This window comes from Schistocerca serialis, chromosome 2 (assembly GCF_023864345.2).
Source record: "Schistocerca serialis cubense isolate TAMUIC-IGC-003099 chromosome 2, iqSchSeri2.2, whole genome shotgun sequence".
NCBI classification, from domain to species: Eukaryota; Metazoa; Arthropoda; class Insecta; order Orthoptera; family Acrididae; genus Schistocerca; species Schistocerca serialis.
The window spans coordinates 349,830,919-349,848,646 of NC_064639.1; the positions used below are offsets into that span (position 1 = coordinate 349,830,919).

The 17,728-nt window shown below is 35.9% G+C and overlaps 1 protein-coding gene across 1 annotated transcript in view; it reads left to right on the plus strand.

The window, feature by feature from the left end:
• Positions 1–17,728, plus strand: part of LOC126457155 (dynein regulatory complex protein 1) — a 361,903-nt gene that overhangs the window by 66,797 nt on the left and 277,378 nt on the right. The window contains exons 2-3 of the mRNA XM_050093233.1: positions 10,668–10,785; positions 10,940–11,144. Coding sequence (XP_049949190.1) covers positions 10,668–10,785; positions 10,940–11,144 — 323 coding nt within the window. The remainder of the gene's footprint in view (positions 1–10,667; positions 10,786–10,939; positions 11,145–17,728) is intronic.

Sequence of the window (17,728 nt, forward strand, 5' to 3'; positions counted from 1 at the left end):
ACAGACCAGTTCTCAGCAAAATCAGAGTGAAGCACTAAACAAAGTTCTCCAGCCTGTACACTTCCTTTCACTTCTTCAATGTGTTGTGTTTGCAATTTCTTCAGATGATGGTGTGTTACAGCTTTCACTGAGCATTTACCGAGTTCATCAACGAAACTGTCAAAAGCAACAGTTTTCTTAATTAGTTTATTTTCATCCCATGTTGCATATGTAATTTCTGCAGAGTTATCTGCTACTTCTTCCAGGCCAAGTGGCCAGCTGCAGTGGCTGTGCAGTTCTAGGCTCATGAGTCTGGAACCGTGCGACTGCTAGGTCGCAGGTTCGAATCCTGCCTCAGGCATGGATTTGTGTGATGTCCTTAGGTTAGTTAGGTTTAGGGGAATGATGACTTCAGATGTTAAGTCTCATAGTGCTCAGAGCCATTTGAACCATTTGAAGTAGGTCAAGTGTCTGTAAAGATTGTCGTCCCTTTCCAGGGCAGACACTGCATTATGGAAACAAACAAGTCTCTCGCTTTACATCACAGGCTACTAAAGACTTCACATGCCCAAGCAACATGCTATATGTAACGTGCTCCAGTAAGTTCTTCAAAGCTACCACATAAAGTTCAAAATTCGCACAGTACACACATAAACAGGCATCTCTAGTTGAATGTAGAACTACCCACTTAGGTTGTAGTGCATAAAATTTTGATCTTCCAATATGTGAAGTTGTATAGTTGCTATTATAAACTGCATAAGTTTCTTTAATACTGTGAGTCATGTACCTCTTCACTTTCACAGCTTTTTGACCTTCAACTGCTACAGTTATAGTGTAATTTGTTGGCACTCTGGCGAGAAAAGTCCCTTTTATCCTCCAGATAAAATGACTACACTATTTGAACTTGAGCTGCTTGTACAGGATGACAATAATAGGGATCTTGTCTTCCAAAGACTCCTTTTACAGACATTACATTCCTTGATTTGCATACCATATACTTTGATCCTGAAGGAATTTGGTTCAAAATTGTTTTCTTTGAAAATGTCTCTGGAACAATAGTTAAAACTTGCAACTTTTCACAGTAGGATGCACAATATTCAACAGCTGAATTGATATTTGTGAAAAATTTCTGGCAAGTGTTGCAAGACCGCTTTGTTTCATTTTCTCCTGAAGATGCAGTTTGTACTTTGAAGATTACAATTAGTTTCGCTGTAGTGTATTCGTCAATAGCTTTACTAATTTCTCTGGGCTTTTTTCGTGCATAGAGCTTGTGACTCAACTTTACTGACCATAGTTTCTTAACAGGACTAACACTTACCTCTGTAGTTGACTGACTCAGGGTATTTAATTCTTCCTCTATTGATGCAAAATCCCCATCATCTGCACCATAGGAGGCTTCGCCTTTTCAGATACTATCATTGTCATTATTCTGTGAAAGTAGTAGAAGTAGTAGTTAATTCATCCAGTGACAGTGTACATTGTATGAATTTCATCAAAGAACATAGCTATAACAAAAATAAGATCAGGGTGTACAGTTTCCTACATAATGAAATGTTTCATTGTACCTATCACAGTATTTTTGGGCAATACAACTTTGATTACTGTAATAATATAGAAGTATGAGAAGGATCTTTTACAGAATATACATTACAAGTAAATAATTAATTTAACACTTTTGTTCAGCAAAATTAACATTGAGGCTGTAGCAAGCATTTGATTTATGGTACTAATAACAAATAGTAAATGAATGTAGTTACTTTCTACAATGTTACTGCAGATATTCATTTATACTATAATAGCAGTTGGTCATTAAGAATTTAAATATTGTTTCCTTGAATGTAGACAATGGTTATATTTATTTTAGCTGAGTTGGAAGTTTGTTGTACAAAACACTACCCTAAATGTTGGTTTGTTTTTGTGTTAAATCCTTGTTTATTCTTGATATATCGATGTCATTGGACATTCTTCTACTGTAGGAATGAAGATCTGAGTTGGTTTTATAATTTAAATGTGCATTTTTATATTAACAACACTTTTTTTATATAGAGGCATGGTAAGGGTAGAATATTTAGGTGTTGAAATAACTGTTTGGAAGGTGTTAGCCTTCTACTGTTTGAAATTATTCTTACAGTTGGTTTTTTTAAGGTGAAGATGGTTTTCATGTTTGCCTTATTATGACCCCAGAAGGTTAGGTCATAGGTGATAGCAGAATGGATGTAGGCAAAGTAGACAGTTCTGCTTACTCTCTACTACACAGAGCACTAATTGTGCATAATGCAAAGCAAGCCTAGCTTAAATTGTTAGTGAGGTAGAGAATGTGGGCTTTCCAGTCTAAATTTTCATTAATTTGCACACCTAAGAATTTTGTGGCAGCTGCACTTTTGTTTATTTTGAATTTTGAGGTTCACATTATAATGATGAGACTTTGTTTTCCTGTAATGTATGTAATTAGTTTTTGAAGTATTTAAAGTTAGCATGTTCAGTTCAAACCAGTTTTGTATGTATTCCAAAACTCTGGTTGCAGATGTTGGTAATTAGCTATTTATGTCTGTTACAACAATATTTGTGTCATCAGCAAACAATGATTGGGATCTTGATATCATTAATATATTTAAGAAATAAGAGGTCCTAGAATGCTGCCCTGAGGTACTCCGATTGGTACAGTTTGCATGTCTGATCTGTACACAATGCTTGGCTTTTATTGCTTACTGAGGTAATTTCTGCTGCCTGTTTTCTATTGTGGAGATATCACTCAAACCATTTTAATACAAGTCCTCGTATACCTAAAGCTACTAGTTTGTCTACCAAGATATCATTATCAACAGTATTGAATGCCTTCGACAAGTCCAAGTTTATTCCTACTGTACTGTTATTTCTGTCAAGTCCTATTCCAATGTTTTCGATGAATTGGGTAATTGCTGTTTCTGTACTCATTCCTTGGCAAAAATAATGTTGGTTTACAGAAACTAGATTAAATTTTTTGAGGTATCTTGTAATTATATTTTTCATGGCAGTCTCTATCATTTTTGAAAATACAGATAACAAAGCAACTGGTCTATTGTTTCCCACTTCATTTATATTACCCTTTTTATACAATGGTTTTATTTTTGAAATTTTTAATCTTTGTGGGAACATCCCTTCTGTTAATAATATGTCTATGATATGTGAGAGTGGTTCTGCTATGACAGTAGCACATTTAATTATGACTGAACCTGGTACCTTGTAAATTCCAGATGACATTTTATTCTTAATTGTTTTTATTATCTTAAGCACTTCTAATTTAGTTGTGGGACTTTGCAATATTGAATTACCACTTTGCTCTCTTTGAACCCAGTCAGTACTACTATTATTACTAGCAAAATTTTTACTCAGATTGACTGGAGTTTTTATGAAATAGTCATTTATGTAATTTGCTAGAGTACCATTTCTGAGTGACACACAACGATCGTTTTTTAATACAATGTCATCTTGCTTTTTAACACTTTTGTTTGTTTCCTTTTTTACTATATTCCAATTTGCTATCGACTTGTTTGCTGTCCCTATGATTACTTTGTCATTGTGCATTGTCTTGGCTGTTTTAATTACTTTCTTATAAGTCTTAACATATTCTGTAAAGTGTTCATCTTGGTTGTCTTTTCTAAGTTGATTGAGAAGTTTTAGCTTTTGACTGGCAACTCTGATAGCAGATGTTATCCACTGGCTGCTGTTCCTTGACATGACGTTAATTCTTCTCAGTTTTTGTGGAAAACACATCTCAAATATGGACATGAAAGTATCATAAAATGCATTGATGGATTCATTTAAGTATACATCTTCCCAGCTTTCTTTTGCTAACGATTGAATAAAAATATTAACCTTTTCTGGATGGAAGTGCCTTTTATATTCCCACTTGTATTTAACCACTTCAGGTACAGAAGCATGTTACTAGTGTGTTGTGGTCTGAAAGACCTAAGTTTACATTTTGTGCGTCAGTAGCGTCATTTTCGATATTTGTAAAGATATTATCTAATAGGGACAAAGATGCCTCTGTTATTCTAGTGGGGTCTGTGAAGAGTGGTTTCATGCAAAAGCTGTTTAGGATACTCAAAAGCTGTACTTTTTCTTCATTGTCAGTTAAAAGGTTGATGTTAGAATCTCCACATAGGAATAAGTTCACTTCATTGTTATACAAAATGTTTAGTACTGCTTCCAAATTTAAAAAAAAATATGTTTTTGTCACCTGGTGGTGACCTGTATATTGATATGACAATTAGTGTTTTACGCTTCTCCTCAGATTTTAGCTCTATGGCACATGATTCAAAATGTTTCTGCATATTCAGATGGTATGTTTCAGATCTAACTTTATACTGCAGCCTAGCCCTAGTATACATGCATACTCCACCATTTTTACAAATAATGCGTCAATAATGAAATGCTAATTCAAAATTGCTTATATTTAGTAGACTTAATTCACTGACCCTGCATCAATGTTCTGATAGACAAATACAAGAGATATCTACAAAGTTGTTTATGGTGACTTATAATTCTAACACTGTATTCTTGAGACACTGAATGTTTTGACTCATTATCTTGAAAGTTTTGCAAGTATTTGTATTTTGTCAATACCTGGTGAAATGCTGCTATGTGCTGCAATTTTTCAGGCTGATTTGTCACAATCTCTTCCTTTTCTTCGTTTGGTGCCATAAAAACATTGCTAAGTGAAGCAGCTGTACCTAGCCTTTGGCTCCTCCTCAAGCAAGGTTAATCAGCTGCCACTGTCGTTGGAAGGTCTATGACTGCTGCTGTTGATGCTGTCGGTGACATGGTTTCTCGTACAGTGACTGTGTTTGCTTTTTTTACTGACACTGTTTCTGCTGGAGGTGGGGCTGCTGCTGTAACTGATGTTGGTTTTTCTTCAGCTACTGATATTTCTTCTGCTGTTGATGGAGTTTTAGTTGTTATTGCTGTTTCTTCCATTGTTGTTGTTGTTGTTGTCATTGCTTTTGTTGATGTTGTTATTGGTGGGGTGGTACTGCTGCTGCTGTCATTTGTGTTGTATTTGCTGCAACTGGCTTTGGCGATTTTACTGATATTGCTGTTTGTGTTGCAGATATATGCAGGTGCCTCTTGTTTTTTTCCGTTAATTTATGGATCACAATTTCCTGCCCTAGACTGTTGAAGTGAAGGCCATGTGTGCTGTGTGAAACCTGTGCTCAATGTCGCTAATATCAACAACATCAACGTTTTTGAATTGCTTGCATATATCAGAAAGAAGATCGTTGGCAGCTCTGATCTCCTTGTTTACACAAGACCAATGTGGCAAACTGTAGCGGCAGGCAATGATCACAAAGAGAACGTTTGGGTGCGACATATGAACTAGTTATTTCCTTAATTCTGAGCAAGCTGTGGATGTTTCGTTTCTGTATATATCGTTTGAGCCGCCAAGCAGAGCTATAAAGTCGCCTGAAGATAACTCCATTATTTCTTCATACCTGATAGCTCCCGGCTTAACAAAGCTCATAGCTTTCACAACTGCTGTCTCATTAACACGTGAGGCGATTCCGCGTCCATGGCTATCTGCTTGAATATAAACTTTCATCAAGCGATCACGAATTTTTTTGCTGCGACATAGGTACATGTCGTTGTAGTTTGTGAGTCTTCAAGGGTGCAGAAATGGCTGGTTTAGGTATCTGAATGTTTGCAGTAGCATTTTCTGATGCAGAGTCGTCACGTACTGCACTTTGGACGTCATATCGTTTTTTTTAAAGGGATTTGGTAACTATATACTGTTACCGGTATTACATTTCCACTCCGATATTTTGTTTTCGTCTGTTTTTTGCGACGGACTGAGTTTTTTGTACCGTAAATTGCGCTCTCTTTCGCATGCAATGCATATGACGCCATTTTTGCCGCCTCTCTCATAGTTTTTACACACGCTATAACCTTTTTTTTTTTTTTTTTTTTTTTTTTTTTTATATATAGAGTTGATACTAGTTCTGGTATCTGATTGAAATTTATCATACGATTTACTTGCGTTCTGTTGCGTGACTTTGTTACAGTCGTGTTTTAAACCCTTTTATCTCCTCCAATAACACTGACATAATTTTGTTTCAACAGTCTTTTCCATAAGTTTGTGAACTAAATCATCTGTGAGATATTTCGAGCAGAACCATATCTTACGTTTTGGATCTGTATGTACACATTTATAATGGAACACAGTTTTACATACCGTGCACATTACACCTTTTGCACCACGTTTCTCGCAGATGCAGGGGTCCAAACGGATTATTTCACTTGATTCGTAGTATGACGATGTGAACGGCCCATCTGTGAAGTTTTCTTCATACCTTCTTCTGGCTTCATTGTTGTTTTTCGTTACTTTTCTGATGATGTAGCCCAAAAAACACAAATACTCGCGATATACATCGATACATTGTACACTTTTCCTCGTTCTTTTTGTAGTTTTATTGGGACCTCGTATTCTGCCAATCTACACTCGGCGCCATGTTGTTAATCATTCAATAATGGAATAACATTTACAACACAAAAAGTCATCACTGGAAACATCTTCACTTTGTAACAACGTCTTCAAATGAGAACATTTATTCCCAGTCTGTTTTTTTGTTTGTCTTATATATCACTCTTTTATGGATATGCCAATAGTCAGCACGTTTCCCTCTCCTGTGGCCCCAGTCAGAAGACATGTCAAACAGTCCTTTTCACAAAACACAGTGCAACTGTGTCAACTGGCAAATTCCTCACAAAGACACAGAACTCACTGGATGGTCTCAGATGTCTTAGAAGCCTCATCAGTAAACAAATTAACACTGAACAACAATACAGAAACCTAATGAACAACCACGACAAAGAAACGGACAAGAAACTACAACAAAGTTTAAGAAATATCTGCAACAGTGAATGTGAAAAGAAATAATTGCAACAAAGAAAGTGATAAGAAATAAATGCAACAAAGACAATAGAAATAAACATTGTTACTTCAGTGAAGTCTTAACATTACCCTGGAAAGTTAAAAAAAATGATTTTTTAAAATAAAACCTGTCCAACTTAAGTGTGGAAGCTCTCCTTTACAGAGAATATAGTACTACATGGTATTAATCAACAGAAAAAAATCTAACTTTTCTGGATTGGCATTCTTGAAAAAAAAATTTTTTTCTACAAGTTTCAAAAATTCAAAGGGTGACAGTAAAAGAACTTAGACATGTCCAAATGGAGGATATCATTGTAAGCATAAAGCAATTATCTCTCAAATAAAAAAAAGCTCTAACGAAATATCTAGAACTGTTACAGAGATACAGCATTTTAAAAAAATTTCCGAAATTCGCATCTTCAAAATGGTGTTCGCATTGTCATCTTTGGTGCCCTGTATCTTGGGGCAGGAATTTTTTTGGAGAAAACAAAAAGACACATTTCTTCCTTACTCCTGAATTTTATTCATTTGTTAAATTCAATAACACCCGAGACTATGAAGGTAAACCCCTGCCTGAAGTGACACAGATTATGCCAGAAATACTTTCAGCTTTTGGACAGAGTCCTTCATCAGAAGCAGAACTATCTCTCTCTCTCTCTCTCTCTCTCTCTCTCTCTCTCTCTCTCTCTCACACACACACACACACACACACACACACACACACACACACACGCACAAATGGCCACTGTCTGCAGGAGCTAAGGCCCATCAGCCTCTGGAAAGACATGATGTTTATTTAAGAGAAAGTAGCTTTTAATGGTAATACAGGCAGTAGTACTATTTGTTATTTAGTCACAATGCAGAGGGAGAGCATATAGATAGAACACCTCCACAAGGATAACATGGTACTAAGAGGTCTTGTTCCATTGATCACTTATATGAATAATTGTAAAAAATGTTGAACAAATCTTTTACATACATGCTCCAGCGATCATTTGTACGATTCATTGTAATGTTGTGGAACGAGTCTTTCACATTCCCAGAAATTCTGCTACAGGATAGGAGGAGTTATCAAGGAAAGATTTTTTCAGTTTGTTTTCGAATTTTACTTTGTAGTTTGTCAGACATTTTATATCATTGTGCACCTCTTTTTTGCTAAAGACAACCCTAATGTGGAGTAATGTATTTCATTTTTCTTCTTGGAAATTCATGACGGAATAAATATACCATGAAGCTTAAACAGAGGTCTGCAGGATGATCACGGGTGAGGGCCCCACATTATTCTTATGGCACATTTTTGAGCCACGAATGCTTTCTTAAAGTTGAGTTGTCCCAGAACATTATTCCATATGACATAATTAAATGAAAATAGACAGAATATGTCAGCTTACTGATTTGCGTCTTCCCAAGATTTACAATGATTACCACTAACTCTAACTCTGTTTTCTACACATTTGCAGATGGTATCCACATATACCACTGAATGTACCTAACTCTGTTTTCTACACATTTGCAGATGGTATCCACATATACCGCTGAATGTACCTACTAAATTATATCACTGTATGACACATATTTCAAGAGATATTATGTCATAGACATTGAGATGCATGAAAAACTAGTTTTTGTTCAAAACATAGAAAATTATATAGACTCTACTCATCCAGTGTTTGATAGTGAGAGCACTTAGTGGTTTCCAACAAACTGTAAACATAATTTGAAACCTTATTTAGACATGCTTCTACCTTGAAGAAAACTGTCTATTGACACACAGTCAACATGGGTTTAGAAAACATCGTTCCTGTGAAACACAACTAGCTTTTTATTCACATGAAGTGTTGAGTGCTATTGACAAGGGATTTCAGGTAGATTCCATGTTTTGGGATTTCTGGAAGGCTTTTAACACTGTATGACAGAAGCGGCTTGTAGTGAAATTTCTTGCTTATGGAATATCATCTCAGTTATGTGACTGGATTTCTGATTTCCTGTCAGAGAGGTCACAGTTCATAGTAATTCACAGAAAGTCATCGAGTAAAACAGAAGTGATTTCTGGCATTCTCCAAGGTATTGTTAAAGGCCCTTTGCTGTTCCTTATCTACATAAACAATTTGGGAGATGTTCTGAGCAGCCATCTTAGGTTTTTTGCAGATGACGCTGTCATTTATTTTCTAATAAAGACATCAAAAGATCAAAACAAATTGCAAAACAATTTAGAAAAGATATCTGACTGGTGTGAAAATTGGCAGTTGACCCTAAATAATGAAAAGTGTGGGGTCATCGACATGAGTGCTAAAAGGAATTCGTTAAACTTTGGTTACACGATAAATCAGTCAAATCTAAAGGCCACAAATTCAACTAAATACCTAGGAATTACAATTACGAACAACTGAAATTGGAAGGAATGCATAGAAAATGTTGTGGGGAAGGCTAACTAAAAACTGTGTTTTATTGGCAGGACACTTAGAAAATGTAATAGATCTACTAAGGAGACTGCCTACACTATGCTTGTCCGTCCTCTTTTAGATTATTCCTGCATGGTGTGGGATCCTTACACGATAGGACTGATGGAATACACTGAAAAAGTTCAAAGAATGGCAGCATGTTTTGTATTATTGCGAAATATGGGAGAGAGTGTCACTGAAATGATACAGGGTTTGGGCTGGATATCATTAAAAGAAAGGCATTTTTCGTTGTGACGGAATCTTCTCATGTAATTCCAATCATCAACTTCCTCCTCCAAATGTGAAAATATTTTGTTGACACTGACATACATGGGGAGAATTGATCACCATGATAAAATAAGGGAAATCAGAGCTCGTACAGAAAGATATAGGTGTTTGTTCTTTCCGCTCACTGTACAAGATTGGAATAATAGAGAATTGCGAATGTGGTTCGATGAACCCTCTGCCAGGCACTTAAATGTGATTCGCAGAGTATCCATGTAGATGTAGATATAGATGAAACATCAAATATTTTACACATTAAACTCATTGTGAAGTAATAAGAAGTCTGAAGCTCTTTTTATAGATGAGGGATCGATTGTTTAAAAAATTGGGTTTACTGGTAGGGATCCATAGTTACAAATTGTCATAGATATGAGGCAAAACAGTGTGAGTGACAGGAGTTTCCTTCGAATTATACAAATTAAGAACATTATTTATTAACATTAGGTAAAATATTTGAGTGTTCAATAATGAGCTCTTATTTTACAAAAATGTTTTTAATACATCATTAAATAGAAGTTTTCCTTATTTTTGTGACTCAAACTAGTCAAATTTAGGTTTTAAATTCTCCCTTGACTATTAATCTATATTACGTCAAACACAGTTAATTTAACTGGAAAATTTAAAAATGCTTGCATGATCAGTGTATCTAAGAGTTGGACCTTACAGTGTGATTTTTGGTTTGTTGGTTTGTATTTGTTACCGCTGGTAACTGGTAAGTAGAATTTGAATTTTTTCTGTGTTTGGCTATCTTCATTGTGGAACACTACACTTATCCCTTACAGATAAAGTTATCACTGATGTATTCATTATACAAATGTATTAAAATCTGAAAACTAGATTTTAATGTCACTTGTCTTCTATTTTGCTGCTACCTACCACCAAATAAGTATAATTTACTTGACCTGTATCATACAGTAAAAAATTATTTTGCGTTGTATCTGTAGGTGCACATGTCAAACCTCCCCCCCCCCCCCCCCAACCCACACCAACACAGATAATATGTTAATAAAACTAAGAAGAGATATGTAATTACTGAAACAGTCTATGTGTTTCAGGCAACATATTGTTGATGAAGAAGAGGTGCAGGAAGAGAAAGGAAAGTCACTGCTTGATGAGCAAGTGGAAAACAGTGCAGATCAACTTGAAAAACTGTTGTTGGAAGGACGTGAACTGGTGTGTATTAGGTATATTTTCATTTAGAGTCTTGAAGATTTTTGTAATTTGAACATTGTACTACACAGTAATTTGCAATAAACAAACAAAGAATTCCCATCACTTCTGTTATATTTTGTAGTAGTGCCTGTTCTAAAAATGGGTGTTATCACAGGTAACAAATGTTCGAGTAGCTAGTGATTCTCGGGAAGTTAAGCATCGTGAAGAACTTGCTATTGCAAGAGAAAAAAGGACAAAGGTTGTAGAGGAAGAAGCTGAAAAAAGTCTGAAGAAATTTGAAGAAATTGACCAAAAATGGTCCTCTATACTGGTGTCAAAGGATCCACTTGATATTCACCATGCCATGGAAGAACAGAAAGGTTATTATTTATTGCATAGTCTGGCAGATTGAAATAAAAATGCTTGTAAACAGAGTTATCACTTTAAAATTCTGCAAATAAACAATAAAATCGTCCAAGTAAGGGGCTTAATCACTATCCTTAATAGTTTATGCATTATTTATAGTACTTCACATTTTCAAACAAATGCAAGTATGGATCTACACATATGCTTATCACATTGAAAAGGACAACTTTCAAGGAAATGAAATTAGTTGTGAAAAAATTAAACAAATATTATGTTTGAGTGTAATAATGTAGGACACCCAGCATACAAGCTTTTTTTAACATGATTCACTTTAATTATGTGTTTTCCATTTACATTAAAATTTTGTTTGAACTGATTCTGAGGGAAGGAAGAGCTACTGATTAATATAATGCAATTTAAAAATGTAGGAAGTTTTTATGTTACAACACACACTGTCTCTACAACAAAACTCACTTCTTGCACAGCCACCATCTGTTCCTTTATGAAACACTATTATTAGAAGCTACTTGTGATATAAACCATAGCTCTGCCACCCTCTGTGTGCCTTTGTGGGAAATTAGTGTATAATTAACACATCAGATGAATTGTTGACAGGTGGTAAATGTCTTCTCTTCATAGTAATTAACGTTAAGAATTAACTTATGACTCTGAAACTTGAATTACATCTTAAGTGGCCTGCCTAATGAGGAAGATGCTTACTTGATTTCATTAATAATTTACACTCTGTTTATATTATTCCTTGTATGAAAATGGAAAGAACTGCTAAATATAATCTTCTCAATGTATATTTATTCCATTCATGTGCACACCCACAGACACACACACATGTACACATGATATGCACCCACACACATGCTTGATACATCAAGAGTGACAACTTTCAGGGACATGGAATTAGTTAGAAAAAACGTCAATCCAACAAACAAACAATGACACGAAAGACTATTCAGTATAATTCACTTTTATACATGACTACATGTTGCTCATTTACACAAAGATATTATGGTGAACTGATAGTTTGGGAAAGCTTTGGCTACTTTATTTTATGTTACTGCTGATTACTGTATGTAGCCAAATAAGCCTCCTTTGGAATAAAATTCCTAGCATTAGAAGCTGCTGCTTGTATAATGCATAGAGCCAGTACAGTCTGCATGCATTGGTGCAAACTTAGTTTATGGTTATCACATTAAATTAAATGTTAGTGTTGACTTATACTGTTGACAAATTGCTTTTGTTCATTGTAATTAACAGTAAGAGTTAACTTATTTGTGTTTTAGTGTTCAGTCTGACAACTGATGCTATGCATCTCTCCATGCTAATCTCCTCTGTTCAAATCTCATCACAATATGCGTAATGCAACCTACATACATTTGAGCCTTGTTACTGTTTTCAAGCCCTGGCCTCTCTCCACTTTCCTTCCATCACAAAATTAACTATTCCTTGAGGCCTTTGGGTCTGATCAATCTGTCCCTTCTTTTCTGCGATAAAGTGCTTTTCTCTCAGATTTTATTCATTAATTCTTCATTACTTATCTGATCTAATCTTCAGTATTTTATCATAACAACATACTTCAAAAGCTTCTACAGTGTCTTTGTTTGTAGTGTGTACAGCCTCTTTGTATTGTATATTATCCACGTTTCACTTCCATGTAAGGTTATAGTCTAGACAAATATTTTCAGAAATAACTTGCTTAATCTTATATTTTGTAACATGCTTTCCTTTATCAAAATATCTGTTCTTGTTGTTACAAGTCTGCATTAAGTATCCTCTCTGCTTCCATTGTCATCAACTTAAGTAATTAAAGCTTCAATTACTTCTTTAGCACACACAGCCTATGAGCAATAATTTCAGATTATTTTTGAATAGCTCTATGTTATTAAGACCTTTTTTCATTCATTCATTCATTCATTCATACAGTCAGTCAGTCAGTCACACATTATCTACATCTGTATCTACATCTATACTTGACAAACTGACATAAGGCGCATGGCAGAGGGTGCATCCCATTGTACCAGTGATTGGGGTTTCTTCCCATTCCGTTCATTTATGGAGCATGGAAAGAATGCCTCTGTGCTTGAATAATTATTCTGATCTTATTTTCACAATCCGTATGTGAGCGATCTGTAGGGAGTTGTAATATATTCCTAGAATCATCATTTAAAGCCACTTCTTGAAACTTTGTTAACAGGCTTTCCTGAGATGGTTTACGTCTCTCTTCAAATGTCTTCAAGTTCAGTTCCTTCAGTATCTCTGTGACACTCTGCCATGGATCAGACAAACCTGTGACTATTTGTGCTGCCCTTCTCTGTATATGTTCAACATCCCATGTTAGCCAATAAATGGAAGTCTATCACCTTCTTTACCCAGAACTACGCCTATGTGATCATTCCATTCCATATGCCTCCAAAGTGTTACACCCAGATATTTCCATGAGTTGGCCGATTCCAGTAGTGGCTCATTGATATTACAGTCATAGGATACTACATATTTTTTGTTTTGTGAAGTGTGCAATTTTACATTTCTGAACATGTAAAGCAAATTACCAGTCTTTGCACCACTTTGAAATCTTATCAAGAATATTTATGCAGCTTCTATCAGACAGTGCTAGATCAGAAATAAGTGCATCACCTGCAAGAACCCTGATGCTAGTATTAATATTGTATGCTAGGTCATTAATATATAACATGAACATCAAGGGTCCCAACACACTTCCATTGGGCACACCTGAAGTTACATCCACATCTGCGATTGTTCTTCATTCAAGATAACATGCTGTGTCCTCCCTATCAAAAAGTCCTCAATCCAGTCACAAATTTCAATTGATACCCCACATGATCGTACTTGTGACAATAAGTGTAAGTGTGATATGGAGTCAGATGCATTCAGGAAATCAAGAAATACTGCAGTGATACCCGATTGTCTTGATCCAAAGCCTTCAGTATGTTGTGAGAAAAGTGCGAGTTGGGTTTTACATGATTAGTGTTTTTGGAATCCATGCTGGTTGGCATTGAGGAGGTCATTCCGTTCAAGATACCTCATTATGTTTAGTTCAGAATATGTTCTAAGATTCTATAACAGGTCGATATCGAGGATTTTGGATGGTAATTTTGTGGCTCACTTCCACTACCCTTCTTGTAGAGGGGTGTGACCTGTGCTTTTTAAAAGGATTGAGCACAGTTTTTTGGTCAAGGGATCTATTATAACTCAGCCACAAATTCAGTATAGAATCTGATATGGATTCCATTGGGCCCTGCAAATTTGTTCAATTTTAATGATTGCATCAGTTTCTTAACACCACTTTCACTAATACTTATTTCATTAATCTTTTCAGTGGTGTGCAGGTTTAATTGGTGCAATTCTCATGTATATTCATTTATAAAAGGAGTTAAGCATTTCAGCTTTTGCTTTGCTACCCTCAGTTCCTTTCCTCTCTCGTTTGCTAGGTACCAGCCACTAACTTTGGTGCCATTAACAGCCTTCATGTATGACCAGAATTTCTTTGGGTTTTGTGTAATATCATTTGACAATAATCTGCTATGGTAATCATTCAAGGCATCATGCATTGCTCTCTTGACAGCCAAATGCATCTCATTCAGCATCTCTCTATCAATGGCCCTACTATTTATTTTACACCTATTATGCTGTATTTGCTGTTTCTTTAGACTGTATATGAAGGAGGTTCCTTCCTATTATGAACTGTACTACTGGGTACATATCCATCCAGTGCTACGTCAACTTTTCTTGTAAACTTGAGCCATAGTTCCTCTACTTGATCCTGCTCTGTGCTGAAAATTTCAAGTTCCTCGTCGAGGTGTAACACTGTAATCCATCATGACAGAGACCTTCAGAGATTTGGAATATGACAATATATACATTAATAGGTGGAAGTAGTCAGCAATAACAAATTACCATTAGGACAAATCTACTCATACTGACAAAGCAACTACTGCTTTGCTGCTGTTATTGTCTAACAGTTTTAACAAAAAAAATTGTGTAACTTTACACAGACCACTGTCAATAGTCTAAAAATGGGCAAAGACAAAATCTATTTAATATAAACATTTGAATTATGTCCAAATATTCTGATAAAGTGTAGAAAGAGTGGATAATGAGATAATATTTCTTCTTATTTATGAATATCTGGGATTTTCAATATCCTGCCTTATGTCTGCCAGTGAGCCTAGAGCATAAAACCCCATTCTGAACCCTACATGGGATGCATTGTCTATATGACAGTTCTTTTCACTTCCAGTATTTTGATTGTGAATTGCTGAATTCATCCTAAATGCACTACTGTTATTAACCACATGTACCATTATGGAATGTCTGCCTCTGTATCCAAGTAGTCAACAAGACAGAATCTTATGCAGAAGTTCCGAATTCGATTCCCGGTACTGTCAGGGATTTTTCTTTGGTGGAAAGACTGGATGGAGGTGCACTCAGTTCCTCATGATGCTACTTGTGGGGCTATCTGATTTACAGGAGTGTGGTGTGCTGACCTCACACCTTGCGTAGTCTTCAGGGCCTGATTGCAGGGTTTCCTTTATTTTTACCATTAGGGAGTGCATGTGTCAGCACATAAATGTAACAACCCCTATGTCTTTGAAGAAGCTTTGGTAAGATGTTTGATTATGAAATTTATACAATATTCATATTTTATATTTCTGTAAAATTAACGTTTTTTGATCGTAGCAGCATCAAGGCAGTATTGAGTGAAAGTATACTATCAATCCTGTCTGCAAGTCAACATAGTATATGAGATGTCAGGGCTTTTTGTTTAACTTATCCACATGCAGGCATCACAACCGTTTATTATCCGTCTAGGTGTCGAAGAACTTCCCACACATAACCTCATCCAGTGTGAGTCTGTTGATCTGTAGTCATAGCACCTGTAAGATATTTTTATTTGTTTGGAATTGCATAGTATGAGTCTTCATAAGGTTAAGGATTGAATTATTTGCAGTGAACTGGTTGTCATCTGTAAGTAGTGACATCAGGAAACATCACAGTTTTTGAAGAGTCCTCTAATTGTCCAGGTGTCTGCAAAAGGAGCAGAAGGACAATAACTGAACCATGTGGAACACCACAGTTAATATTACCACTTCTGAATTTGGCCTTATTGTTAATGTGGCCCTCTATTTTGTGTTGTTAAGAAACAACTCTATCTATCCAGGGGAAATGTATTTAATGTCACACTGTTTTAGTTTCCCTATTAGATTTTATGATCCACAGAGAGGAAGATGTTGAAAGATCACAGAAAATTCCAACACAGTTTTTTTTAATGTTTAGCTCAGCCAGGACTGAGCTCATGGAATCAGCAAAAAACATTATGAAAGTGAAACTAAGATGTTAAAATGTCATTTTCAGAGAGCCTGTCCAATATTCTTTTGTGAGCTACCTTCTCCAAAGGTTTTGAGAACATTCAATGAAGGGAGATTCGTTTAGATTTGTCAGTTTTGTCAACTGATAAGAGTAGCTCATACTTCCTATTTAATAAGCTTCTTATATTCTGACAGAAAAGTGCGAATGTATATGTGCTGTCCTAGCTGCTGTTTTTTTTGTTTCCCCAGTGATTCTTGCAATGGTGTCCATCATTATTTAACAGCTCTATCTTTTGCAGGAGGGAGATGGACCCTAAAAAAGACCTAGTGAAAATATTTGAAGTCACAGGGATTGGACAAACAGTGATCTTGTTACACTGAATGGGTTCTGGAAATTAATTGTACTTGTAAACTTTTACCAAAATATGCAGGTTTGGACTATACTATGTATTGTGCGAATGTGTCAGGCTGTGATGCAGGGATCATAGATGGGATTTATCAGCCCGCTCTGGTGAATGCCTTCTGAAGTTATGTATTTACGCATTCAAGAGAACACTTCATCCTCAGATTATCAAATCAAAGAGTGACACAATCCCAACATTAGTGTGTGGAGCATTCCCTCCAATGTGCCTGATATTATCCCCAATAACAGAGTAGAGATTGTTGTCCGAACTATTCCTGTCACATCTGAAGCGATTTCGTGATCTTTTTCACCGAGACATTTCTCTAGAGAGCCTAAATCATGGCTGACACCTCAGAGCTCTGCACTTGATTTAAAAATATTAATTACTTGACATTCATCATCCAGTAAGTTCTGTATTAAGTTGGACATTCTCTTCAAATAAATACTCCATTGCAGGATGATGATATTGGCCTTTTTAATCATCTGACTACTATAAGCCTTAACTTACACTTTTTTCCATTTTTGTGAGTGTTTTCCTGCACTCCTTAGGTTGTTTGCACTCTTACACTCATAGTCTTCAGAATAGTGAAGCTGTTTAGATGTGAAGACTGAAGCTAGCAGACTTGCAGCTTCTCTTAAATCACTTGGCTGGTTTGACCACAGTCCAGTCATGTGCCATGTGCTTTAAGATCTCTCAGGTTTTCTCGTCACAATTGATTAATAGTGCACTTCTGGATGTTCTGACAATTTGGTGTTTCCATTATTAAGGGTCTTCAAAATTAGCAGGAGTGTCGCCATGGCCATGTGGCCTTCTTAATGTACACAGGGATGGAATTCCTTTAAGATCCACAGT